The following is a 26,012-nucleotide window of genomic DNA, read 5'->3' on the forward strand; positions in this document are numbered from 1 at the left end:
CCAATGGTCTTGACAGACCCTGATCCAGTCCTGCCTTGCTCTAGCCTTTGATTGCTACTTCGCTGCACTCGCCCTTCCAGGGAGACTGATGCAACATTTATGAGAGCTTGAACATCTCCACCTTGCATCCTCATTTAGCATAATCCCCCAACTGCTATGAAGACCTTTCACCTCTCACACCATCTGTGGGAGCAGAACACGGACTCTGAAATGTGTGCACACCTGACCCCCTGAGTCTGTGAGGGGAACATTACTGGAAAGCAGATCTTTTCCAATGTAATCAAATGACGGGTCTGGTACTGAGATTATCCTGAATTATTCAGAAGGTCCTAAGTCCAAACACAAGTGTCCCTGTAAGACACAAAAGTGGAGGCACAGGAACTCGAGATGAAGAGGGGACCACGTATCCAAAGTCTGGGATTGGAGTGATGCAGCCAAAAGCCAAGGGTTCCCTGAAGCTCCTTGCAGTTGGAAGAGGCAGGACGAACTCTCTCTGATGCTTCTGGAGGGAGAACTGTCCTGCCAGATTTTAGATTTCTGGCCTCAAGATTATAAAAGGATAAATTTTTGACAACTGAGGCCACTCACTGTGGTACTTTGCTATAGCAGCAACGGGATATGCAAATATTCTCCCCCTCCTAATACCTGTCCCTTCCCCGCCGCCCCGCAACCCCCCAGTGGCTAGTTTTATTAGATTTGTTCTTTAGAAAGTCATTCTGACAATGCACAGGGGATTCATAGCCAAATCTCTGAAAAGTCAGGGTGCTAAACACTAAGTGGAGGAAAAGCTACTACACCTCCAGCAGACTGGCCACAGCGCTGAGGCAGCTGAGATAACAAGCAACAGGAAAAGCAGAGAAAAGGCAAGAGAGGAAAGGCCATGAGCTGAGGTCAAAGGAAGAGATAGAAGACACTAGTTAGGAGCAATGGCTGCTCTTCCAGAGGACTGGAGTTCCCTTCCCAGAACCCACAACTGTCTGTAACTCCAGTTCCAAGAGAAATGACTCCCCTTTTTGTGACCTCCACGGGCACCAGGCATGCATACAGTGTGCAAACAGACATGTAGGCAAGACATGTACATGCATTAAATAAACACGTGAAAAGCAGAAGGTTGGTAAGAACTAGAGAAGAGAATTTACAGGCCTTGGTTGCTGGAAGTTTCAGAGAGTTGCCAAACCCAAATGCCAAGAGTCTGTCACCCGAGGCTGTAATATTACTCCCTGTGGTGCTGAGCACACCAGCACCCAAGCATTCAGTAGTTCTGCCACCAGCTGGCCACCTCTTCACACTGCTGCCAAGGGGTGGGGCTTCTGATGTTATGCCCACTACAGTAAGCCTTCAATCAGAGTGTTTAGGGCCACAAGCCTGCAGCATCTATACCCCTGAACAATGATCCCTGCTTATAAGCTGTTAGCCTCTGGATTTGCCACTCAAGTCCCCATGTCTCTGTCACTCAAGGGTCCAGGACTGTCAACACTGGGAGAGCTTTTTCTGTCTCGCACAGGTTCTCCACAGGCAGCTGAACGAGAGCAACTCGTGACCTCTACTGTCTCTCTGTTCCTTGTGGTGGAAACTGATTTATTTGTTGGTCTGTTTTCTATGCCAAATGTTTGTGGGTACTTGACTAGTGAGTGTACTTTAGAGGAAAGCCTGCCCAACAGGAGTGAAAAATGGTATTTGGTCTTGTTGGAGTGTAAACTACTGCAAACACCCTGGAAAAGTATTTTGGTGCTGTTAAAATAAAACTGTATAAACTCCCAATTCTATAGCTCAATGAACCATTTTCAACATCGTCCTGAACCCTCTGTCTCTATGTCTGCTGACACGACTGATCCTTTCGGCAGCATTCCATTTCCCAGAAGAAAACTGGGAAGGAATCCAAACCTCCATGGTGGGATGCAAAGTCCTCTGATAACTGATCACCCACTGCCAGGGCTACCAAGGCAGGGCTGGACCGGCCCAACACAGCCCACTACAGGCATGACTTAAGTTATGTACTGTATGAGCAGGGGGAAAACACAGGGATGTGTTCATGACTACAACTCTGGGTACAGAAGCATTTGGGAAAGGGGAGATACCAGCAGCACTCAACAATGGAGGACTATACAGGAAGGAGGGGCTGGTCCTGGAAGAAGTCCTTGAGCCCAATGGGTTCCTTTGTTACTGGATGGGACACTCACAGATGTGTCTTCTGTTGACATGCTCTAACACAGCAAATGTTTACTGATGCACAGAGAAAGCCTGGGAAGTTGGAGTCAGGGCTGGGCTTGCTGACCCACAGAAGCTGGGATCCTGCTGGGACCCATAGGATGAGCTCCAGGCCCCCACATCTGGATGGCTCCATTTCCTAGAGGCCAATGGGTTCCTTCACGCTAATAAATGCAGAGCCCTTTACTCTGCAGGTAAAGCCCCTGACTCCACACACCGGAGGATGTGGGCCTTGTTGACTCTGGCCTGATGATTGAGGAAGAGGGAGACTTCTTTTCAAAATTCCCTAGCTGCAGTTGATAGCCTCACCAGCTGAGATCAAGCTGGTCTCGAACTCACAAAACTACACCTGCCTCTGCTTTCTGAATGCTGAGATTAAAGGCACAACCACACCTGGCTCAAAATGATCTTTTTTTTGAGACAGGGCCTCATGTAGACTACACTGGTCTCAAACTAGGTATTGTACCAAGGAAGGCCTTGAACTCTTGATCCTTCTGCCTCTACCTTCCAAGTGCTGGGAGTACAGTCATGACCACCATACTTGCCTAATTTTATTGTTTCAGACAAGGTCTCACTACGGAACCCAGGTTAACATCATGATCCTCCTGCTTTGGTTTCCTAAGTGATAGGATTAGAGCCACACACTCTGCCCAGCTCACTCAAAAGAATTAGAAATAGAGAACTCAGGCATATGTTTGGACAGAGATGTTCTGAGCATCATTTTTCACACACCCAGAGGTAGAAACGACTCCAAAAGCCCACAAAGGGGGATGAGTATTAAAACAAGGCAGTGAAATATCGTCTAGCCTTCAAAACAAAAAGGCTCTGAGCCACACTCCACTGTCAAGGAGCCTTGAAACCTGATACATGAAAGGAAGCAGATACAAAAGACAAATCTTACAAGACTTCATTATGTGAAGGCTCTAAAGCTGGCGAATCCAAAGACACAGAAGATGGTGTGGATAGACACCAAGGCCTGGGGCAGGTACATGGAGACAGCATGAGCTTAGAAGAGGACAACTCGCTTGAAGAGGAAGGTAATGGTGGCTGACTGAGGATACAAGCAAGGTATCACAGTGCAACTCAAACCACAAGGGGCTGATGTCAGGTATTTATCAAAATTGCATTAAGTGGAAATAAAACAAGACGAGCAAGCAGGACAAGGAAGAGAAGTGAAGGCATTGAGGACAACAGGCAGGGAGGGCCGAACAGGCAGGGCATGAGCGTACTGGAAATACTGTTAAGTAAAATGCCCTTAAGGCGGCTCAGCGGGTAAGAGCATTCTATGCTGAGCCTGAGGACCCGAGTTCCATTCCTGGGCCCCACATAGAGGAGGGAAGAAGGGAATCCTGCAAATTGTCCTCCGGCTTCCACAAATGTGCTGTGTTATGCATCCAAGCCCCTGCCTCCAAACCACAACGTAATAAATAGCTATAGATGTTTTTAAAGCTAGAGTGCTGCCAGGCAGTGGTGGTGCACACCTTTAATACCAGCACTCGGGAGGCATAGGCAGGTGGATCTCTGTAAATGCAGGCCAACTTGGTCTAAAAAGCAAATGCCAGAACAACCAAGGTTACACAGAGAAACCCTGTCTCAGAAAACCAAAACCAAACCAAACCAAAAAACAAAACAAACAAACAAACAACCCTAGAGTATCCTGCACACACAGATGAAAGACTAGGAAATACCAAGCATCTCTTTTCTGGTCATAGGAATAAATGAAGCATTCAGTGTGGTACATTTCCATAATCCCAGCTTAGGAGAAAGGTACATTTGAGGCTAGGCATAGTAAGACACAGACTCAATAAACAAACATATGCAGCTAGAGACACGAGCTCTGGGGGTACTGGTTAGTTCATATTGTTGTTCCACCTATAGGGTTGCAGACTCCTTTAGCTCCTTGGGTGCTTTCTCTAGCCCTGTGTACCATCCAATAGCATCCACTTCTGTGTTTGCCAGGCACCAGCATAGCCTCACAAGAGACAGCTATATCAGGGTCCTTTCAGCAAAATCTTGCTGGCATATGCAATGGTGTCTGCGTTTGAAGGCTGATTATGGGATGGATCCCCGGGTGTGGCAGTCTCTAGATGGTCCATGCTTTCGTCTCAGCTCCAAACTTTGTCTCTGTAACTCCTTCCATGGGTGTTTTGTTCCCATTTCTAAGAAGGTGCAAAGTGACCACACTTTGGTCTTCGTTCTTCTTGAGTTTCATGTGTTTTGCAACTTGTATCTTGGATATTCTAAGTTTCTGGGCTAACTAGCTGCATATGTAGCAGAAGATGGCCTAGTCAGCCATCATTGGGAAGAGAGGCCCCTTAGCCTTGCAAACTTTATATGCCTCAGTACAGGGGAAAACCAGGGCCAAGAAGTGGGAGTGGGTGGGTAGGGGAGTGGGTGGGGGAGGGTATGGGGGAATTTTGGGATAGCATTTGAAATGTAAATGAAGAAAATACCTAATTTAAAAAAATAAACAAACAAATAAATAGAAATTCAATTCCAAGAAGAGAATGAAGAGGCAGCAGGCAGCAGATGGCACCCTTGGGCCTGCAGATGGTGATGGCAGCAAGAGGCTGAAAGAGGAGAGAGGTGGAGAAATGGGCCAGGGCACAGTGGGCATCTGGCCATCTACCTAGGAAACACACTGCTAAGGATCTGATGCCTGAGATAAAACTAGCAGGCGACTTGGCCTGTCCAGAAGTTAGCCAGGAGGGTCTCACACTTAGGCCCTGGACCCGGTCAGTCCCACCACCCTGGACATCTCAGTCCCCAAGAGTAAAGCTCCAGAGAGCTGAAATGGCCACAACATGGTCTGGCTCTGCCTTCTTCAGGAGTCAAGAGGTCAGGCAATACCCTGGATAGTTTTGTCAACTTGACACTTCACTTAAGGCAATCACTTCCTTATGTCTGTACTATAGGCTAGCTTGTAGGGCATTTTCTTAATAAATGATGAATGTGGGAAGGCCTGGCACTTTATAGGGGAGGGTGCTATCCCTGGGCTGGTGGTCTTGGGTACTATAAGAAAGCAGGCTGAGCAAGCCAGAGGGAGCAAGCCAGAAAGCAGCTCTATGGCCTCTGCATCAGCTCCTGCCTCCAGGTTCCTGCGTGCCTGAGTTCCTGCTCTCACACCATTTGATATTGAACTGTTCTATGGAAATAAACCTACCCCCACTCCAAACTGCTATAATGGTGTTTCGTCACAGCAATAAGACAGGTAGGGCAGGACAACTTTCTAATAACAAGCTCTAAAAATATCTAACTAGGTCACACCCACTTTGCAGGTCAGCTGTGAATGGCAGCAGGTGGTCAGCATGCTATGACCATCAGGCACCTTACAGTGCTGCTTGGCTCTAGCAGAGAGTTATGTATGCTGTCCTAGGGTGAATGGTATCCATTCATATGCATGATGAAGTCCTACCCTGCAGTCAGCATCCTAGTGGGCATCATGAACTCAGATGAGGTCATACTAGAGCAGGGTAGGCCCTGATCCAACAGGACTGGTAACTCCATAAATAGTAAATCAACACAGACATGCATGAAGGAATGGCAGCATGTGGTGATGAAGGCACGGGTTGTGCGTGATGTTTCCACAAGCCAAAAAATTCCAGGGATGCCTGGCCACCACCAGGAGCAGGAGGGTAGCCTAGGACAGGATCTCCCTCACAGCCCCTGATAGAACCAGCTCTGAGACTCCCTTATCTTGACTTCCTGTTGTCAAGACTGCAAGACGGCAGTTTTCCTCTGCAGCATCTACTGCTCATTGTTAAAGAAGCTCCAAGACATTTTTTTTCATGAAGGAATGAATGTCCATGACTTAAATGAACCCAATATGAACCGTACCAGGCACAGGCTGCACCCAATCACTGCATAGCTCCTACCAAGAACCCTACAGATCCAGGACAGAGAAGCTCTGCATACAAAAGTCATGAGGTCTCTATTCAACTCACTCACCTCCCATCCCTTTAACTCCCTCTCTACAAACAGACCCTGCTACACAAATCTCTTCCTGCTCCACCCCTGCCCACTACTGTGGACCCATTGTGTATTAACACAATGAGAATGTAAAAACCTGCAACAGCCTTTCTTCTTGTTCTGGATCTACACCAGAAGATCCCCAACACAGTAGCCTCCATGTCTGAGGAACAGACAAGAGAGTCCATACATAAGCAGGCTCTCCTCTCTGCGGGGACAATCACTTTGCAGGGACCAGACACTATATGGAAGAGTGCCCTGGCCAGGCACTCTTCCTGATGTCATCATCATGGCACCATGAAAACACATCCAATGGTGGTTCCTCTGGGAAAGTGGAAGAGCAGAGTAGTCAGAAGCCCAAGATCCATATGTTATGGTGAATGCCACATGCCCCCAAGTGTGACACATCCACATCACACCCCAGAGGATTTGGCAGTGAGCTTTTTGGAGAGAAGGTACTTTATAGATTCGTCAGTGTCAGGATCTCACGATGAGGCCAGCCTGGATGATCAGTAAAGGTCCTTATGAGGGAGAGATTTCCCACAAGTCAAGGAAATGCCAGGAGCCCTGGGAACTCGAGGCAGGAAGGCTCAGAACCTTTAGCTGGAGTACAATGTGACCTCAGACCTCTAGCCTCTAAGACTTGAGAGTAGAAGTCTGGCTTTAGGTCTCCTCTAACACTAATATGGATATGGAATCTCTGATCCCCTCCTGAGACCATCTCACAGCTGCTCGTGAGTTACTGGTCCAGAGATGAGATCACTGAGCCCAGATAATAGCAGTCAAATGTCCTGATGGCTAGATAAAGATCCAGTCTGTGAAACAGCAGTGCAGCTGCCTCAGGCCACTAATACACAGAGCCGTTTGCAGGGAGGGGATATTCATGCAGTGAAGAGAAGTCCACACAAGCACAGCACGCTTAAAGTGTTTGATGCCGTCAAAGGAAATAGTCATACCTAACATATAATTATAGCTTAAGTCGTTTAGGGGAGTCGGAACTTGTAATCAATGTTTATACATCTAGGAAAGTGCTCTGCAAAGAGTGTTTACTGTTGCTTTCATTCCACAAATTGAACAGCAAAGAGGTGGTCTCGATTCATGCTTCTGAGTGCAGGCTTTGAATGCCACAGCACCTGGAGACCAACTGCAGGAAACGAAGGAAGACAGCTGAAGTCTCTTTAAGAGAAACAGCACACACACACACACACACACACACACACACACACACACAAGGGATGGGGGGAGGGGCTTCTGGTGACATGGCAACTGTCACTACAGATTCTAGCTGCCCCTACCCCCATTACCTCTGCCAAGCCTCTCAGGGTGACTTGGAAGGAAGGTGGATCCTCACTTCCACCCCACCATTCCAGGCTAGGGACTACAACCCTGAGAGGGTGGCTGAGGGGACACCATCCCCAACCCTCTGAAATCCCCACAGCTCCCACTCCTCCCCTCCTTGCCACTCAGAGCCTCTCTCTGGGGCAGGGAAAGGGTCAGAGTTCTCATCCACATCCCACAGTTATCAAAAGATAGCCGAGAGGCAGAAGAAGCACTGTGGGACAGCAAATAGTCCTGAATGTGACAAGGCAAGCACCAGGTCCGCCAAGTGCAAAATGAACTAAGCTCCATTCTCTCTGGCGGCCTGACGTCTCTGGCCTTTGAGAAGGGCGGGCCATTCACCTAGATAGGAACATTCTTTACATTTTCAGTTACTGCTGACCAAGACCACATATTCAGGTTCGGCTGAGGCTAAGTACAGAGTGCCCTGCCTCAGGCATGCCTGTCTGAAGACACGGAGCCAATTAGCCTGTGAACTGCACTCACACCCATGTTGTGATGCCATGGTGGGACCCCCATGAGGTAAAGGACTCTCAGGAAATTAGACAGTCTGAGCTGAAGGTTGCCAGGCATCAACATCTATGCCAGGGCCTCTGTTTATTTAATCCACAGAGTGGAGAAGTAATGCTGTCTGACCTTAAGAGAGGAATGCTAAGCCCACACTGTGGAGGGATGAGCCTTTGATGCACATTCTCTAGACATGGGGCTGAGACATCATAGATCATCAGGATAATGGAGAAGAGAGAGTCGAGGCAACCAGGAAAGCCATTGAGGTCACAGGCTGCCTCAATCTGCCATTGTCAAGGTGGGAGCCCTCTGAAGACCTAGCTAGGACAACAGAATGAAGTTGCCCCAGCACGGAGTGACCAAAGGTCTACTCATGCTCTGTGGACATTGCTCTCATGGCAAGATAACTGATCCTAGACTTCCCAAGGCCTGTGCTAGAAGTGTCTCCACATCTGACTGTGAAAGTATCCAGAAGAAACACAGTAAGCCAGACTCTACAGCCATACACAAGGCTCTGATCACTACACTCAGCCCCTGGCTATCCCAGGGAAGGAGAGACACAGACATCAGGTGGGCCTGAGAAGCCCTATCCTCAGAGCCCAACCTTGATTATGACAGTGATAGCATGGCCTCTGTGAGGAGGCCAAGCCTGCAATCCATCAGTGAAGGCCAGCGGGCTGTGACCTAAGGGACACATGTGTAGGGTCAGTGGGGAAGGAAATCCTATTCATGCTGGTAACCCGTTATGCCAAAGATATGTGAGCCTGAATCCACAGTCCCTCCTCTACTGGATTGAGTGCAATAGTGCCCAATATGGAGACTGCCTCTAAGTGGCCACAGATGCCACAACTACTCTTGTGGTTCTGGTCTACTCACCAGGTCCTGAGGCCATCTGCCCTGCCCAGTTTCATCTGTCTATCAGCCTACAACACTGCTCACACCTTCAGGAGACACCTAGTCTCAGAGACAGAGTCAAGACCAGGATAGCACTCACCCCAGCTCTCAGAAGGCCCCCACTACTATGGTATGGGACTCTAACCTCCACATCACTACTTTTTAACTAAAGATGCAATATGTGTGTGTACACTAAAAATGTATGGAGATGAAAATAAACAAAAAGTGTGTTTACATATGTAATGCACACAATGTATATGTGTGTGCATGCAAGCACAGATACAATACACTCAGGCACACACACCAAACACACTACCACTCTTGTCATGCATGCCTGAGCTTCTGCTGCTTCTAAACGCTTCCTAGAAACTGTGCAGCAGCAAGTGGGTGAGCTTGGCTGAGGCCTTCCCTGGTCACACTGCAGTTTAAACAGCGGAAGCCTCTTCTGAAGCCTGCTGTCTGAGGATGGGCACCCTTCGACTGCATGTGATCTACGGTAGCCTTCTTTCCCTTGCTTACTTGTGAGTCTGTGCTCCCTCAGAAGCAAGAAGACTACACTGGAAATGGTCTTGCTTCACACGGATGGAACACCTGCTATATGTCTTGCTGAGAACTAAGAGCCAGGACTAGCTTGCAACCCTTCTCCAGAACAGCACAGGACATGGAGCACATACCATAAGGCTCAGTACTTCAGGCCTGGACTCTGCCAAGCCATATTCTCCAGGAGCCTCCTCCCAACACGGCACCTTCCCTACACCCACTGATACTCAGATGAGGATCTGAGGTTCCCTAAGGGAACCATCACATATGTGCCCTCTAAAGTGGGGACTGGACCACTACCAGCATACACTGGGGCTACGTTTGGGCAGAAGACAACAGGGCAGACACTGGGGAAAAGATGGAGGAAATAAGAACATTAACACTGAGACTCCAAGACTCAACAGTGCTAGGGCTAGCGACATCTGAAGGCCCATTGCCTTCCTGCCCACAGTGCTGCATTTCCACTTGGCCTTGAGCCAGGGCATTTCCCTAGATGAGGATTCTAAATCCTATCCAGATACACTGGAAATACAACAACATGCTACATGGGACTGGTTAAGAGATACTGTGAATGGTTCTAGCACATGGCCCAGCAGCTGAAATCAGTTAGAAGCCACTGCAGCTATCCACCACCAGGGGGAGCCATAGAAATGCCTGCCAGAAGGCAGCCACAGATCCCCACGCTAGTAAAGTGCCCCATTGGCTCAACAAAGGCAGTAACTGGAACTGTGCTAAAGGCCTGGTGTAAGGTGTGTCTGAGCTGCAGCCCAGAACTGTAAGCTTGTTTAAACAATGTGGGTTTTGGTTTTTGTTGTTTGGTGGTTTTTTTGTTTTTTTGTTTTTTGGGAGGTTTTTTTTTTTTTTTTTCTTTTGGTTTTTTCTTTGTCTGTTTTGTTTTTAATTTTTTTTAAATTTATTTTCTTTTAATTAAGTATTTCCTTCATTTACATTTCAAATGCTATCCCAAAATTCCCCCATACCCTCCCCCCACCCCCACTCCCACTTCTTGGCCCTGGCGTTCCCCAGTACTGAGGCATATAAAGTTTGCAAGACCAAGGGGCCTCTCTTCCCAATGATGGCCCACTAGGCCATCTTCTGCTACATATGCAGCTAGAGACACGAGCTCTGGGGGTACTGGGTAGTTCAAATTGTTGTTCTACCTATAGGGTTGCAGACCCCTTTAGCTCCTTGGGTACTTTCTCTAGCTCCTCCATTGGGGGCCCTGTGTTCCATCCAATAGCTGACTGTGAGCATCCACTTCTGTGTTTGCCAGGCCCCGGCTTTTTTTTTTTTTTTTTTTAAAGACAGGGTTTCTCTGTGAAGCCCTAGCTGTCATGGAACTCACTGTGTAGACCAGGCTGGGCTTGAACTCAAGAGATTACCTGACTCTGCCTCCCAAGTGAACTACCACCATCTGGCTGATATACACACACACACACACACACAGAGAACACAGGCTCTGCCTCCCAGGTCAGCAGGATGTATAGTAGGTGCCTGTGTTGGTAAAGATGGGCACACCTTGGAGCACGTATGTTGTGTATGTTGTGTATGCGTAGGTCAGTGTTTCTCTGGAAAGATTTTGACCTCTGTGATGCTGATTCTAGACCCTGGGGTAAAGTCTAAAGAAAAAAAAGAAAAAGAAACTGCCCAGGACTAACCTAAAACATAAATTGGAAATATGGTGTAAATAGACTATGTCCTGTGACACAATACCATTTCTATTAGAGTTGTGGGTTTGGCTGTTTTTTAAATTTTGTGTGTAAGGGTGTTTTGCTTGCATGTGTGTATTGCATGTTTGCTCGGGGCATCACAGATGATTTAAGAGGGCACTGGATCTAGAGTTACAAAGTTATGAGTTGTCATGTGGGTGCTGGGAACTACATCAAGGTCCTCTGGAAGGGCAGCCAGTGCTCTTAATCACGGAGCCATCTCTCCAACCCTAGAGTTGTGTTTAACAGGAACTTTGTGGAGAAATACTCACAGCATCAGTTTCACTATGAAGAATAATCAAAACTATTCATAAAATGTGGGAAATTTTTATTTACTTCTTTTAGTCTTTTTAGTGTTTCTAGAGTTTTTACAATGATCAGGGACCACACAGAGGGGAAAAAAAAGGGATTAGTGTAGTTTCTACAGCAAACATCCCTGCATGCTAAGGGTGAGAGATGGGTTTGAGTGGGTTTTGTCCTCTGACAAGCAGACAATGGAGTTGACAACAAAGAACGTTTTGAGTCAGGAAGCTAAGGTTAGGTGGGAGAAAACCAGCTTTCTAAAAATGTCAACTTTTCCCAAAAACATCAATCTCTGACCACTGAACAGATAGGAAAGAAGCTAGCGGAAAGGAAAGACCATTCCAGGAAAGAAAAGGAAAGAAGTTCCAGAACATTCACTCAGCAGGGTGAGGACATCCATGCTGACTACTCACAATGTCCCACCACCCTTGATGCTGGGGCTGGTGGACTCAGCCAAGGACAGAAGAGCACCCACAGAGGGGCTTCTCCAGCAGGGTCTACACTCTCAGCCGTAGGCCCCTCTGCTGCCAGCATGTGTTAGTCCCTTGGCAGGAATGACCCTTGGTCCTTGTGGAGTCCTTCTACTTGACTAGTAGTAATACACACTCCAGGGATGTGGAGGGCTCCAGCCTCAAATGCAGGTCTCTTGCCACAGCTCCCTGCTTTTCTTCCATTTTCACAGAGGTGGGACTCACACACGGGACAGAAACTTGTGAGCACAGGGCCTGCCACTGTTCATTACGCTTCCCATGTCACATATCACAGGAGATACAGAGGCACCTGCCAGATGATGGGTGAACCCCGTGATCAAATTGGAACAGCAGAGAAATGGATCCTGCTGCTTGAAAGAGTGAAGGTCACTATCCCTTCCATGGACACTGAGGCGAGGCAGACATTAGCATCTGTCTCCCAGATGTATAACTAGAGTTGAATCATAACCCACTTGTGATGAATAATCTTGGTTGTCAATTTGACTGCATACAGAAGGAAACTTTTTTTTTTTTGGTTCAAGACAGGGTTTCTCACAGAAGGTAACTGAAACCCAAGACGCTGGGCACTCCTGTGAGGAATTTTCTTAATCTGATTATTTGAGCAGGAAGACCCACCCTAAATCTGGGTCACATCTTCCAGTGCCAGCCCACAGAAAAGGACACAGAGGAAGAAACCTTTGCTTTTTGCCTGCCTGTCCTCACTCTCACTGGCAAGTTCATCTACCCTGTTGCTGCGGAACTCCTTCAGTGGTGATAGAAACAACTTCTCCAGGATTCCAACGCAGACTGAAGATCAGCTACTCCCCAGGAATCCTTCAGGACCATAGCACCAGATTAGGACTGCTGAAACAGCCAGCCTACAGACTGGACAACTACCAGTTCTCAGCCTTACCAGCATGAGACTTTGCAGTACCCAGACTAGGTCCTATATAGATAGATCCCAATCTAGTACAGGGATATATATATATATATATATATATATATATATATATATATATATATATATACACACACATACATACATATATATATAATTTTAAAACATATTAAGAATTGAAATTCAAATACTTATAATGTATATATCTGATATACATACATACATATGTATACATACACACACATACACACGCACACATACACACCCTATCTTGCTCTTTCAGAGAATCCTAATATACCACCCTGTGCATGAGACGACATGTGTCATAAAAAAGCTCTGTCACACTGCTGTTACACTAACCAGACCTCCTGACGTCTCATTCCACATTTCAGCAAATGTTCTGCCTGTGTGTGACTGGCCTCTTCCTTCTGTTTGAAAACACTCTGCTGGTCACCTCCTTGCAGGACCTGAAAGGTCTGCCACATCCACCTGGTTCCCCGGTGGGCTCCAGCACTTGGCTTGGCCCCCGAGGGATGTGCCCATGACACAGAACACTCGCCAGTACTCCTACGATGGTTCTGTCAGTGTTGGGTCAGGAGTGATAGGTAGTTGTAGGCAGACCTCTTCCAGCTCTCTAAAGCACAGTGCTGGGCTGACATGCCTCTGTCTGAGGTCCTGGCCCCTTGCCAAGTGCTTCCTCTTCAGACCCTTTGCATATTCTATACCGACTTCCAGGAAGGTGGGAGGTCTTCTGGGCCACCAGGTAGGTTGTCTCGCCTTTTCGTAGCTGAGTGTCGAGTGTGTACTGAACTGGACTGGGTTTAAATGTAGAGGCATGGATGAAGGGCCCTTCCCAGGGCAGAAGTTTCCAGATGGTAGATGTCTTCTGCTGTTTCCTGAACAAATAAGAAACAGAAAAGATTAAAAAAAAAAAGAAGAAGAAAAGAAAAGAAAAAGAAAAAAAGAAAATCCCACACCTCCCCCTGTCAAGGAATTTACAGGATTCTTGAGTCAGCCTTGTAGAAAAATAATTCACTCACCAGTAACAGAGCAGGAGGTGTCTAGGTAGCCATCAGCAGTCTGAGAAGTTAATTCATTCCATGGCTACGAAGCTGGGGCTGCCTCCAAGAAAAGGCTTTATGGAAGCAGAGAGACATCTGCACCAGCTGGCCTCAGCAGCACCATCTACAACAGCGGGAGTGTGGATGGGGGCCTGAGCGAGTGCACACTGGCCCAACCATGTCTGGGCTCGACTTTTCAGTAAAGGAAAGTGGGGACATCTCCAAAAAGCTCTGGTAAGGTTTTGGCTAGAGGTCAGGGGGCAAGGTGAAGAGGGTACGGAGCTCAGAGCCATCTATCTACCTGGTGTCAGGAGTGTGCACCCTCAAAGTCTACCTCTGAGTCTCAAACCTTTAAAGAGTAAAGTCCCGTGAGGCAGTCTTCTTCACATACATCTATTTGTTCAACTTTGTCTAGAAAGAATGCAAATATCCTATGTAGTTATAAAGCCAAGTTAAATGTTTCTATAAACTGAATGCAAAGTCAAGGGGGAACATTTTCAAGTGACTTTGGTTCTTGTTTGTTTGCTTTGGTTTTGAGACACATTCTCACTCTGTGGTCCAAGCTGGTTTCAAATTTGCCATTCTCTTGCCCCAGCCTGCCAAGGGCTTAAATTATGGGCACTCACCCAACAAGTCATTGACTGGCTGCATATTAATAGATTACACCCTAAGAATAGAAAGTTGATTAAAAATCATTGACAATTTGAAGGAGTTGAACCCCTCATTATGCACGTGCGCACACACACACACACATACATACCACTTGTAGGATGTATGTGATGTATGTAACCTTGGGTATGTGGAAAATGGTTAGTTGATATACAACCTCCATGTTCTACTATTAGAGACTGGAAAAAAATAAAAACACATGTCCACACAAAACTGGAAGTAGAATTTCATAGCTGCATGATTCTTGACAGAAAAAAAAAAAAAACCCTCTTACAGATGGATCGGCTGTGAAAGGAGAGAAACATAGCATGGCCATGCCGCATACTGGGGTGACACAGCTGAGAAAAGGAGTGAAGTCCTACTGTAGCTGCAGTGTGGAAGACCTTTGAAGACACTGTTCAGGAAAAGATGAGGCACACGGAAGTGCCTGTACTACATGGCTTATTTTCAATGTCTACAGATCATGTTTGCCAAAAGCAGATTAGAGGTTGCCAGGGCCTAGAAAGTAGGTGGGTTCAGAACGTCTACCATCACAGCCAGTAGCAGAGCAGAGAGCTATGTAGTGAGTGGGAGAGCATTCAGAGTTATGACAGACACAGATCCTGACCAGCTCTCCCTTGCATGCTTCCAGGAAAAGTGGTGACTGTTTGCTGTCTAGGAAGAGGTGAGGGACAGGAAATGGGCATCTGCCCTGGATGCAGAGACTCCTGCCCCCTGGGTTGAAGTACCTTCCTTTTCCATCTGCTCCCTATCTTGTCATTTACCTTGTCCCAACCTGTACGCACCCATGTGTTAGTATCCAGGACCTCCAGGTAGAGACTCTTCCACTCCTGCCCTCCATCCTTGCCTGCCTTGCCCAGGTAAGTCTCCACAAGGCAGGGTTCTGAGGACACCACAATGTATAAAACCACTCAGGATGGAAGACGTCTTTTCTTTGCCCCTCCCTCTTGCCCCAACATTACAGATAAAATACACAATACAGTCAAATATACAATACAGTCAACACCAGCGATGCTTGTCAAAATCTGCAATGGACAGAACACTCCGGTGAGAGGCAAAGAGAGAAGCCTCAGCGCTAACAAGGAATGTCCCATCCCTCGCTGACATCGCCAGGCAACGGTAGAGAAGGATCTCCGTGGGAAGAGCCACAGGGAACAGGGAGAGCACAGAGTTAAGGAAGGGCAGGAGGCATACGGGTCCTGCCCAAGAAATTGCCCAAGGGTAGCCTCAAGAGCTCAGCTTGGCTCTGTACACAGCCAGGGTTTCTGTGAATCTCTTCTCATTTGTGTGAGCCCAGTAAGTATGGTGGTGAGCAAAAATCAGCGGACTGTGTGCTTAGCTCCCACCTACGCCCACTTACTACGTCAGGGGTAGAATAAGTTACCAAGATGAAAGCGGGGGAGCTCTGTGCCGGCATTACCTGAAAGAATCACTGGGCCCCTGGAGATCACTGATATTTGCTTAGCTTAGTGCAGGATGGGTACCTGGGCAGTACATACCTCATCCTCTCAGGTGACAACTGCAAACCTGCCCTGGGTCCTGAGCCTCTTTGGTGGCCAAGAAACTCCAAGAAGTATCTCAATGCTTTAAAAATCAGACAGGACATATCCTGGGTGCAAAAAAGAGATAAGTCTGGTCCCTAGAACAGAATCTGCCCTTACCTGGAGCCCAACAGGTGCTGGTGTTCTGTCTGGGCCACATCCCCTCTTGGACTGTCCCCGCTGACCACAGGGGACTTCTCAGGGTCCTGCTTTCTGGCCTCTGGCTCTGGCTGGCCTTTGACCTCACCCTCTCCTTGCAACCTGCTCGCTGTGTCCACCTGAGGCCCTGAGGTGTGTGCCAGGCACTTGCTGGAAGCAGGGGCTTTGGGCTCCTGCCTGTTGGAGGCATCTTCTGCAGGCAGGGTGACATCAGAAGGCTGGGCCTCATCTATTCTCTCGGGCTCTTTGTCACCACCCTTGGCTAAGCTTACAGAAGGGTTAGAGGCACTGATGACACTTCCTGGGCCACACTTCTCCCGCAGGCGCTCTACAGCATCGTCCCTGCTGTCCCCACAGCTCCCACAGCACACACAGGAATGGAGGAGGCAGTTGGTGGCTGTAGTGCTGAGTTTGTGTGAATTGTCCCCTGTCCCCTCTGCCCTGGGCTCCAAAGGGGAAGTACCATGGCCTGGGGCTTCTTGGGCTGCCACAGCTGAGTCCTGGGAAGTGGGAGACTTGGGGTTGAAGATGACTGTGGCTGACAGTTTCATTCCCCCGGTCCGGTGTGCAATCATCTCTGCAGTCTCAGCATCCTCTGCACTCACCTCCCAGCCGTCCAGGTAGAGCTGTGAGTCTAGGCAGCTGCAGGAAGTGGAGCCCATGAGGCTGGCCAGCTTTATCTTGTCACCCTCAACATTATTGTTGCTCCAGTCTTCCTCCTTTACCAGGGCAGGTGCCTCGACCCCCACCTCTCCACTCTGGCCATCTTGTCCTCTCTGCTGGGCATTACCCTGCGTCAACTCAAATGTGTTCCCTGGGGATTCAGGCCTGGCAGGAGACTCTGTCACCTCCACATCATCCATGAAGAACACCCTTTCCTCCTCATCACTGCCTGATTTCAGCCGGGCTCTGGCTGGAGAGGCCTCCCCTCGAGGGCTAGCCTCTGAGCCTGGCCTATGTGCCGGGGACTGGCAGGCACTGGGTGGTGAAAGCAGAGAAGACATCTCATCCCCAGCCCTGTGGACCATGCGGCTGAGTTCCTCCAACTCCTGATCATCATACTGCATTGAGCAGGCCAGTTCTGCCTCTGGGTTGTTGGCACTGGCTGAAAGTGTCTCCTCGGGAGGAAGAGATGCAGAAAAGGTGGGTGCCAGGGCACTGGGTGCCTGGGTGTCTGCCCGGATGGGGAGCTCCACATCCTGAGAAACACAGAGGCTCCGCTCCAGTGTGTGCAGCTCCTCCTCCGTCAGCGCCTGCAGCAGATCCCTACAGGGGTCAAGACAGAGACGAGGCTGTCACAGCTGCCTCTGGTGACAAACAGCAGAAGCAATCCCACCCACACTGAAGAGTCAGGCAGCAACCACTTGTGCTTGACACTCACTGTGCCCTCCACTTCAAAACGAAACCTGGTCGCCAGCTCTCTCTTATACCACGAGGTGTGGAAGTGTGAATAGCTGTGACTACATTTGTAAATTATATTTAAACATGAGACTCTGGAATCACTCGCTGGGAGTGCCAAGGCCCTGGCTAGATGAGAATGTAGCTCAGTGGTGAGCATTTGTCTGCCATGCATAAGACCTTGATCATAAGAATATTGTGACTATATTAATAAAAGCTGTTTTAAATTTTTTATTTATTTTTATTTTGTGTGTAGGGGTGTTTTACCTACATGTATATCTATTTAACATGTATTCCTGGTACCCATGGAAGCTAAAAGAGTGCATCAGATGGCTTGGAACTGGAGTTACAGATGGTTGTGAGCCACCATATAGGGGCTGGAAATCAAACCCTGGTCCTGAGGAAGAGCAGCAAGTGCTCTTAACTACGAGGAGCGATCTCTCCAGCCCTAGTACAAACCTTAAAGCAGTGCTTCTCACCTTCCCAATGCTGTGCCCCTTTAACACAGTTCCTCGTGTCGTGGTGACCCCCCAACCATGAAATTATTTCATTGTTACTTCTTAACTGTAATTCTGCAACTGTTGTGAATCATAGTGTAAATATTTGATATGCAGAATACCTGATATATAACCCCCGAAGAGGTAGCAACCAACAGGTGGAGAACCTCTGCTTTAAAGAATAAAATCAATACACAAGTTTATTGACCTAGGAATTTGTACCTTTTTAAAAAGAACTAAATAGTACTAAGAACCAGCCATATTTCTGCCAGACTCTGGACACCAACGGGTTTGCAGGGAGAAGGCAAGCATGGCCCAGCCTTTCCAGGTTAAGTGAGGCAGCTTCTAGGTGAGTGAGGCAGGTTTAAGCATTTGTACAAACAACGCACATTCCACAGTGATGACAACAGATAGGAAGGAAACACAAGCCAAGGAGAGAGCAGTGGGGCCCCTGGCTGAGTTTGAGATGGTTTCCTCAAGAAGGGGACACGGAGGCGGGGGTTTCGGAGGGAAGGAGGGAGGCACAACTGTGGTCAGGAGAGAAAAAAAATAAAAAAGAGAAAGGGACACTGAAGCTGAGCCTTGAGCATGAAGGCTGCCTTTGTGACAGGGACCAGGATGAGCCTAAGGCAGGGCCAACAGACCAACTACATGCTGTTCTCTACCAGGGAACACCCAGGATGTACTTGAAGTCTGCATGCCATAGTGAAGATTCCAATGTATCTATGAACCGGCAGAAAGGTCCATGTATTTCTCAGAATTGTGAGGCTTCTAAAAAGCATCCAGTGTCAGAGGCAGGATTCCTCCCCTTAGTCTGTTGGTCAGGAAGATCCCAGAGACCCTCAGGACGATTCAGGATTCAGGCTGTCGTCATTGCTTTTGCTTGTCCACTAAAACTTAATGATAAAGCCATATTGTTGATTGCACAAAGAAGCCCTGGTAGGTTGACTATGTGCCATGGTATATGGGCAGCACACTCAGTGTGTTTCTAAAAACAACCCCCAAAATGAATCAAACAAAAGACATGGTATACAATTTTGAAATTGTCAAAGACTACATTAAAATATTATATCAAGGAAAGAACTGTAATGCTTCTTGAGTTTCCTAATCCAAATACAATCACAAACAGTATCCATACCCCAAAGTAATCAACCAGGATCCCCAGTATACTCCCATGCCTCCAGTCTCCCTAGTTGCTGCCATCTTAACTTCACAAGCAGACATGCTTTTATCTGTCATCGTTATATAGAGAAATGAGAATCTGCAGCCTACAGGGTCTTGTGGCAGACACTGTCCACTGATATAAATGTGTAGGTGAGTGTCTAGAATATACTGACATAAAAGTATTCATTGTTTACCTGAAACTCAAATTGAAGTGGGCATTCTGTTGCTGAATCATTGTATCTGCTAAGCTCAGGGCATTATTGTGCTTTCTGTTGCTATAAAACTCCCTGACTAAAGCAACCTTGAAGGATAGGGTTTATCTGGCTTACACTTCCATGTTACAGTCTGTCATTAAGGGTATACTTGGAAGCAGGAGCTGACCCAGAGGCTATGGAGGAACACCTTATGGCTGATTCAGCCTGCTTTCTTATATAACCGAGGACCACCTGCCCAGGGGTGGCCCCACTCACAGTGGGCGGAGCCTTCCCATGTCAGTCATCAGTCAAAAAAAAAAAAAAAAAAAAAACCCACACAGATTTGCCTGCAGGCCAATGTGATAGAAAGATTTTCTCTATAGAGGCTCCCTCTTCCCAGATGACTCTAGCTTGCATCAAGTTGATAAAAAAAACTAACCGGCATACTCAAGAAGAAAGATTCACTCGCAGGAAGACACACTGTTGTAGATCATTCACTCAGAAGGCTACTGTCTTCTGTTCTGTAAACATACCACTTATTGATCTGTCTACTAATGAGATCTGGCTGCCACAGTCTGGCACTGCTGCATGCCTCTCCTGTAGAGCATCGTGTGAATGTCCACCACACAGGAAGAGATTACTGGCTCATAGCGTTGCTGTATGGGCTGCTTTTCTCAATGCTATGACAAAAAAGCCTGATGTGGGGAAGGGACAGGTGGGCTTATTTTGGCTTGTGGTTTGGGGGGATACAGTTCAGCATGGCAGCTGAGATGTGAGTTAGATGCTCAAAATGCATGTGCAGTCAGGAACCAGAGACAGAGATACTGGCTTTCTCTTCTTTTCCTTTTTATTCAGGCCGAGATCCCCAGCCCTGCTGTATAGTGCTACTCACATATGGGGTGGGTCTTCTCTAGAAACACTGTGAAAGACGTACCCAGCAACATGTATCTTAGGTGACCCTAAATCCCATCAAGTTGACAATGAAGACCAACAACACAGTCAATAACAGCTTGGACACGCTGAGTCTGTGGCCTCGGGCGGCAGCTCTGTCCTGGACAGTACAAACATGTCCCCCTGGTGCACGCGCAATGGGACCTCATTCAGCATTGTACTGGCTAGTTTTGTGTCAACTTGACACAGCTGGAGTTATCACAGAGAAAGGAGCTTCAGTTGAGGAAATGCCTCCATGAGATCCAGCTGTGGGGCATTTTCTCAATTAGTGATCAAGGGGGGAGGTCCCCTTGTGGGTGGTGCCATCTCTGGGCTGGTAGTCTTGGTTCTATAAGAGAGCAGGCTGAGCAAGCCAGGTGAGGCAAGCCAGTAAGGAACATCCCTCCATGGCCTCTGCATCAGCTCCTGCTCCCTGACCTACTTGAGTTCCAGTCCTGAATTCCTTTGATGATGAAGACAGTGTGGAAATGTAAGCCAAATAAACCCTTTCCTCCCCAACTTGCTTCTTGGTCATGATGTCTGTGCAGGAATAGAAACCCTGACTAAGACAAGCATCATGGAATGAAGCAGAGCACCAGTTTGCACTAACCAATCCTTACACACGCTACTCAAAACTTATACTAGCTTTTCTTTTTGTTGATTTTCTTTGTGTTTGGGAGTTAAGATCTTGATGGGTGTATTCTCCGGGTCTTCAGCCCACATTTCACTCTCTTGCAGGTGTCTACCAGTGTGATATTTTTAATATAATAAAGCTTAATATGTCATTTTAAGTGGTGCTGAAAATTGCACCCAGGGACTCACCCATGCTAGGTAAGTGTTCATTACTGCACTGTAGCTCCAACCACACTTTTTCTTTTTAACAGTTGGTCCTTCTGTGTCTTGTTTAGGGAACAGCTGCCTCCTCTACTGTTACAGTGATGATCTTAACTGTTTTCCTCCAAAAGCTCAGTAGTTTCTCTTTTCACATTTATACCTCTATTCTATCTGGAATTGATTTTGTATGGGATTGCAGTAGTGATCCTGACAGCAAGAGACATCCATAAACGAGACCATTTTCTCACATGGATACCTATTAGCTCATCCCATTTACTAGAGAAAAAAAAATGCCCCATTCTTCTGCAATGCCTCGTGATCATAAGCTGGAGAACTGTATCTTGATCCATATGATCTAGTCTGTTGATATTTTATTTGTGGGAAGGATTAAATCATAGATTAAGTTATCTTACTAATACTGTATTATAAAATTTTGCTTCTTCTGCCAGCTTTGATTACGTTTTGTAAAATTTGTTTCTTTAATTCAAATTGTCAAGTTGATCGACATAAAATTGTTCATAGTATCCTCTTTTTTTGTTTGTTTGTTTTTTGAGACAGGGATTCTCTGTGTAGCCCTGGCTGTCCTGGAACTCACTTTGTAGACCGGGCTGGCCTCAAACTCAGAAATCCGCCTGCCTCTGCCTCCCGAGTGCTGGGATTAAAGGCATGCGCCACCATGCCCATCTCATTATTTTTCTTGCTTGCTTTCATTTCCTTTCTTCCTCCTCCTCCTCCTTTCTCCTCCTCCTCTTCTTCTTCCTCCTTTCTCCTCCTCTTCTTCTTCCTCCTCCTCTTCCTCTTCTTCCTCCTCTTCTCCTCCTCCTCCTTCTCACTGGCTGGACTTGAACACAAATACTGGAATTATAGGTATGTGCCACCATGCTCAGGTTTTTGTTTGTGTGTGTGTGTGTGTGTGTGTGTGTGTGTGTGTGTGTATAAGAGGGGGTCTATTTTATGCTACTTTTAAAGTAATATGTTATTTTCCTCCTCTCACAGTTTTTAAGTCTTTGTTGTTGGTAATTTTATTATGACATGCACAGGAATGTTCTGTGCTCATCTTACTTGTGATCTGTGTCTCCTGAATATATGAATAGATTTCTCATCAGTTTTGGAAAGCCCTAGGCCATTTTCTTTGAATATTGCTTCTGCTCCACGTCTCTCTTCCCCTTCTGGGATCCCAGTGAGTTGTGTTAGACATCTGAGTGTGTTGCACACGTCTCCCCGACTGATGCTCGTGTGTACTAGCTTCCTCACTCCTTTTAGTCTTTGGGCTCCCATTTGTGCTTCCTTTGTTGATCTAGCCTCAGGTTTGTTACTTCCATGCTCTGCTTTTGGATCTATACACTGCTTTTTGTTTTCAGACAGTGAACATTTAGCTCTTGAAAATAATAATGGCTGCTGTTGCTGCTGCTACTACTACTACTGTTGTTGTTGTTGTTGTTGTTGTTATTTTGGCTTTTATCAAGACAGAGTTTCTTTGTATAACTTTGGCTGTCCTAGAACTAGCTCTGTAGACCAGGCTGGTCTGAAACTCACAGAGATCTGCCTGCCTCTACCTTCCAAGTGCTGGGATTAAAAGTGTGCACCACTAACTCCCAGATAGAATAGTTTTAATTGATTCTAAATTGGTAAACTCTCCTTCCTCTTCTCCAACACCCTCTTTATTTTATGTTCTGCAGTACAATACTAATAACTGTGCTCATGTCCTTGTCTGTTAAATCTACCTTATGAGTCACATGTTTTTCTCTTGACTACAAATCATTTTTTTTGTTGCTTCACGTTTTTCAACAGGTTTGAACTGCATGATGGACATCAGAAAACATTCTAACAGTGGCAAGTGATGCTGTGTTGTGCTAAGGGGATTCCAGTCTTTGGCTAGTGGTAGTAGGATCCATTATCACATTGGCCCAGACATCCAGCAGGCTTACTGCTACTCTGAGGCTAGTGAGCCTCCATCTTCCCATACATCAGGGTCCTCAGACTCTGTGCTCTGCCCTCTGAGCTCCAACTCAGCCTCCTCTAGTTTCCCAACCCTCCATCCCATGAACTGCCAACATTTGGCAAATATCTCCAGGGTAACAAGCTGTGAGCTTGAGGCATACAACTGTCTCCTGAGAGTCTGCAGGACTGTGAGAAACCTCCCTTGCTCCTAAAGGTTTTTGGGACTCCTCCTCCATCTGAACCCAGCAGATGTACTGCCTGGCTGCCCTCAGTGCTGATGAGGTCCACCGGACCACTGCCCCTGAGCTCTGCAGCCCAGCCTGAACCTTGGGCAAGGAAATATTTGCCTTGAATTTTCAGATGCTCTCTGGCCCTCGCTCTCTCCTGAGCCCACGAAACTTCCTTTTATTACCCCAGCACCCGCCCCATCCTTCCTCTGAGAAACCCCTCAGCTAAGGCCAGGCTGTGCTTACCTTCCTGGCCTCAGCACTGTCTGCTGTCTCTCCTCATTTACAGCCATCCCTCACCTTGGAACCAAGAAGGGAAGGTCCTCAGCCTCCAAGGCTTAGGTTTGCATTCCACCCAGAGTGAGAGGAAAACAGCCAACAGCCATCTACTGGATAAACTGAACTGTGAAACAGAGTGAGCTCCCAGTCTGCTGACTTGAAGAGGTTCTGAGACTTCAGGGCTGCCCACAGGAAAAGATCATAAGAGTCTCTTCTTAAATCTGTTCTGTATAAATATACATTCTATGTGTCTACAAAGAAACTCTGGCCTCACTAACTGTGCCTGAGGCCACCTTGTGCTGAAAGGTTCTGAGGAGGCTCTGGATACTCTGCCAAATTCATAGGGTGCTACAAGGACCCACCCAGGACCCACTATGTAGAGCCAAAGGCGAAAACACCAGTAAGGCACCCAGAAGATGGATGGTCATAGCCTCCACATCATTTCCAGTCCATCATGAGGCCATCCCTAGGGTATGAATCCCCATCCCACAGAGCCACTGGGCGGTCCTCTGTCCAATAAGAGAAAGGTTTGGCATCGCAGAAGGGATCCACACAACCTGAGGAGCCTAGCTAACCGGGACTGACACATGAGCTGCCTGAAGGGAACCTCGGAGCTTTTATGAACTGAGAGCAAGCACTGAGCCATGTGGTACACCCACGGTAGGAAGTTTACAGTTCCACTGAGCTTGGCATTCAAGAGCTGCCAACCACTCTGAGGCCCAGGCAGAGGAGACAAAGGTAAGCCTGAGCCACTGTGGGCACAGGTATGACACAGGAGGATGTGTGGCCAGCTCTGGTGACTCAAAGGGGGCTGAGCATGTGACATCAATCCCTGCCTCCCAGCCCTCATGAGTCGGGGTGGGCTGAGCATGTGACTTCAGCCCTCACCTTATTTTCCGCAGCAACGTGTGGAAGGGCCGGAACAGCTCAGACATGTCCTCCACCTTCCGGTCCAAGTTCAGGGGTCCATCTGCATAGACCACAAGGCCACTGTAATCAAGACACACAAGCCGGTGTGGTTAGGCTCTGTAGGCCTCTGAATGAGCCCTGTGATTTCAGCTTCAGCATGCACAAGAAGACTGACAACCAGCTGGGACCCGGGGCACCCACACTTAGCAAAGTCATGGCTTCACCCTTCACCTCCTATGAGTAAAGTTTCAACAAGTCAAGGAAAAGGTGATTTACAATTACTATCCAGACCCTACCATCAAGTTTATTAGCTCTGTTCACACCAGGGATCTAACAACCATGGAGTGTTATCTGTTCACTTCAGTGCTGCAGAGAGATGAGATGAACATTCATTACTAACGTCTACCTCACTGAAACTGAGACTAGATCTGTAGAGGCTCATGAGAAGCAAGCCTAAAATTGTTGGTTCAAAACCCAAGCATGAGCTAGAGACCCGTGTGGCTCTTATCACACTTCAGGGCAGGAAACAGCCTCTTGTCTACCCACAGGCAGGACTGACCCTTCCCTGGGTGCCCCCTCCATGCACAGGCTGGAGCTTTCCTCATTGTCCCAGCCTAGCATTTAGCATCTGGCACCCAGCTCAATACCCGCTGAAGGCCAGCTCCCTCAGGTGCCACCTCTGGGCAGCCCTGATTCTATCAGCTTATGCCCTTGGCAACTACCTTCACTTGCCGCCTTCTGGAAGCTCCATGGCCTACTGCCCAGCTCTGAGAGCAACTGTGTCAGCCAAGCCTCAGCTCATCTCTCTCTCTCAGGAGCCCACAAAACATTCATTACTTCTGCTCCTTCATCTGAGCACAGACTAGGGCTACTGGAATTTCTGCTTGGAGAGCCCTACTTGTTTCCACCACTGTGACTTGATCTCCTTGCCAACAGAATCCCAGTTATTGCCACTCCACAGCATCCCTGTCTGTAACAGTCTTCTTTAACAAACCCAGTTTGGTTAAAAAGTGACAAGCAGAATCAAAGGCATTCTTTTCCCTTGAAAGGTTGGGTTCCATGTGCAAAACAATAATCCAAAGTCAGAGTAGCAAGGTACTGTGCCGCCTCTGGGCTCTGTGGTCCTGCTGCGCGGTGAGCTCACACTGGACAGAAGCGGGTTTGTGGTAGGGACTGTATCCTGGAAACATGAGGCCAAACAGAGAAAGGGTGAAGACAGGGAGGGTGTGTGTGTGTGTGTGTGTGTGTGTGTGTGTGTGACAGAGAGACAGGAGAGACAGGAGAGAGAGGAGAGAGAGAGAAGAGAGAGAGAGAGAGAGAGCCCAACTGCACGGGACATGGGAAGTAGGCTGGAGACCTGGGGAAGGACGGTC

At 47.6% G+C, this 26,012-nt stretch overlaps 1 protein-coding gene across 9 annotated transcripts in view; it reads right to left on the reverse strand.

Moving 5' to 3' along the window:
* Zfyve28 (zinc finger, FYVE domain containing 28) overlaps positions 1–26,012 on the reverse strand; it is a 93,476-nt gene that overhangs the window by 5,441 nt on the left and 62,023 nt on the right. For 3 of the 9 annotated variants that reach the window (XM_006503886.2, XM_006503887.1, NM_001015039.1), the window contains 2 exons: positions 24,619–24,720; positions 16,228–17,532 (listed from right to left, as the gene is read on the reverse strand). In XM_006503886.2, the coding sequence (XP_006503949.1) occupies positions 16,228–17,532; positions 24,619–24,720 (1,407 nt within the window). Of the gene's footprint in view, positions 1–465; positions 7,322–13,196; positions 13,733–13,876; positions 14,022–16,227; positions 17,533–18,331; positions 22,125–23,751; positions 23,926–24,618; positions 24,721–26,012 lie in introns of those variants that run through there. The other 6 variants (XR_001784671.1, XR_868282.3, XR_003955626.1 and 3 more) reach the window with 6 other exon arrangements.

The sequence above is a fragment of the Mus musculus genome, chromosome 5, assembly GCF_000001635.26.
Source record: "Mus musculus strain C57BL/6J chromosome 5, GRCm38.p6 C57BL/6J".
Lineage (NCBI taxonomy): Eukaryota > Metazoa > Chordata > Mammalia > Rodentia > Muridae > Mus > Mus musculus.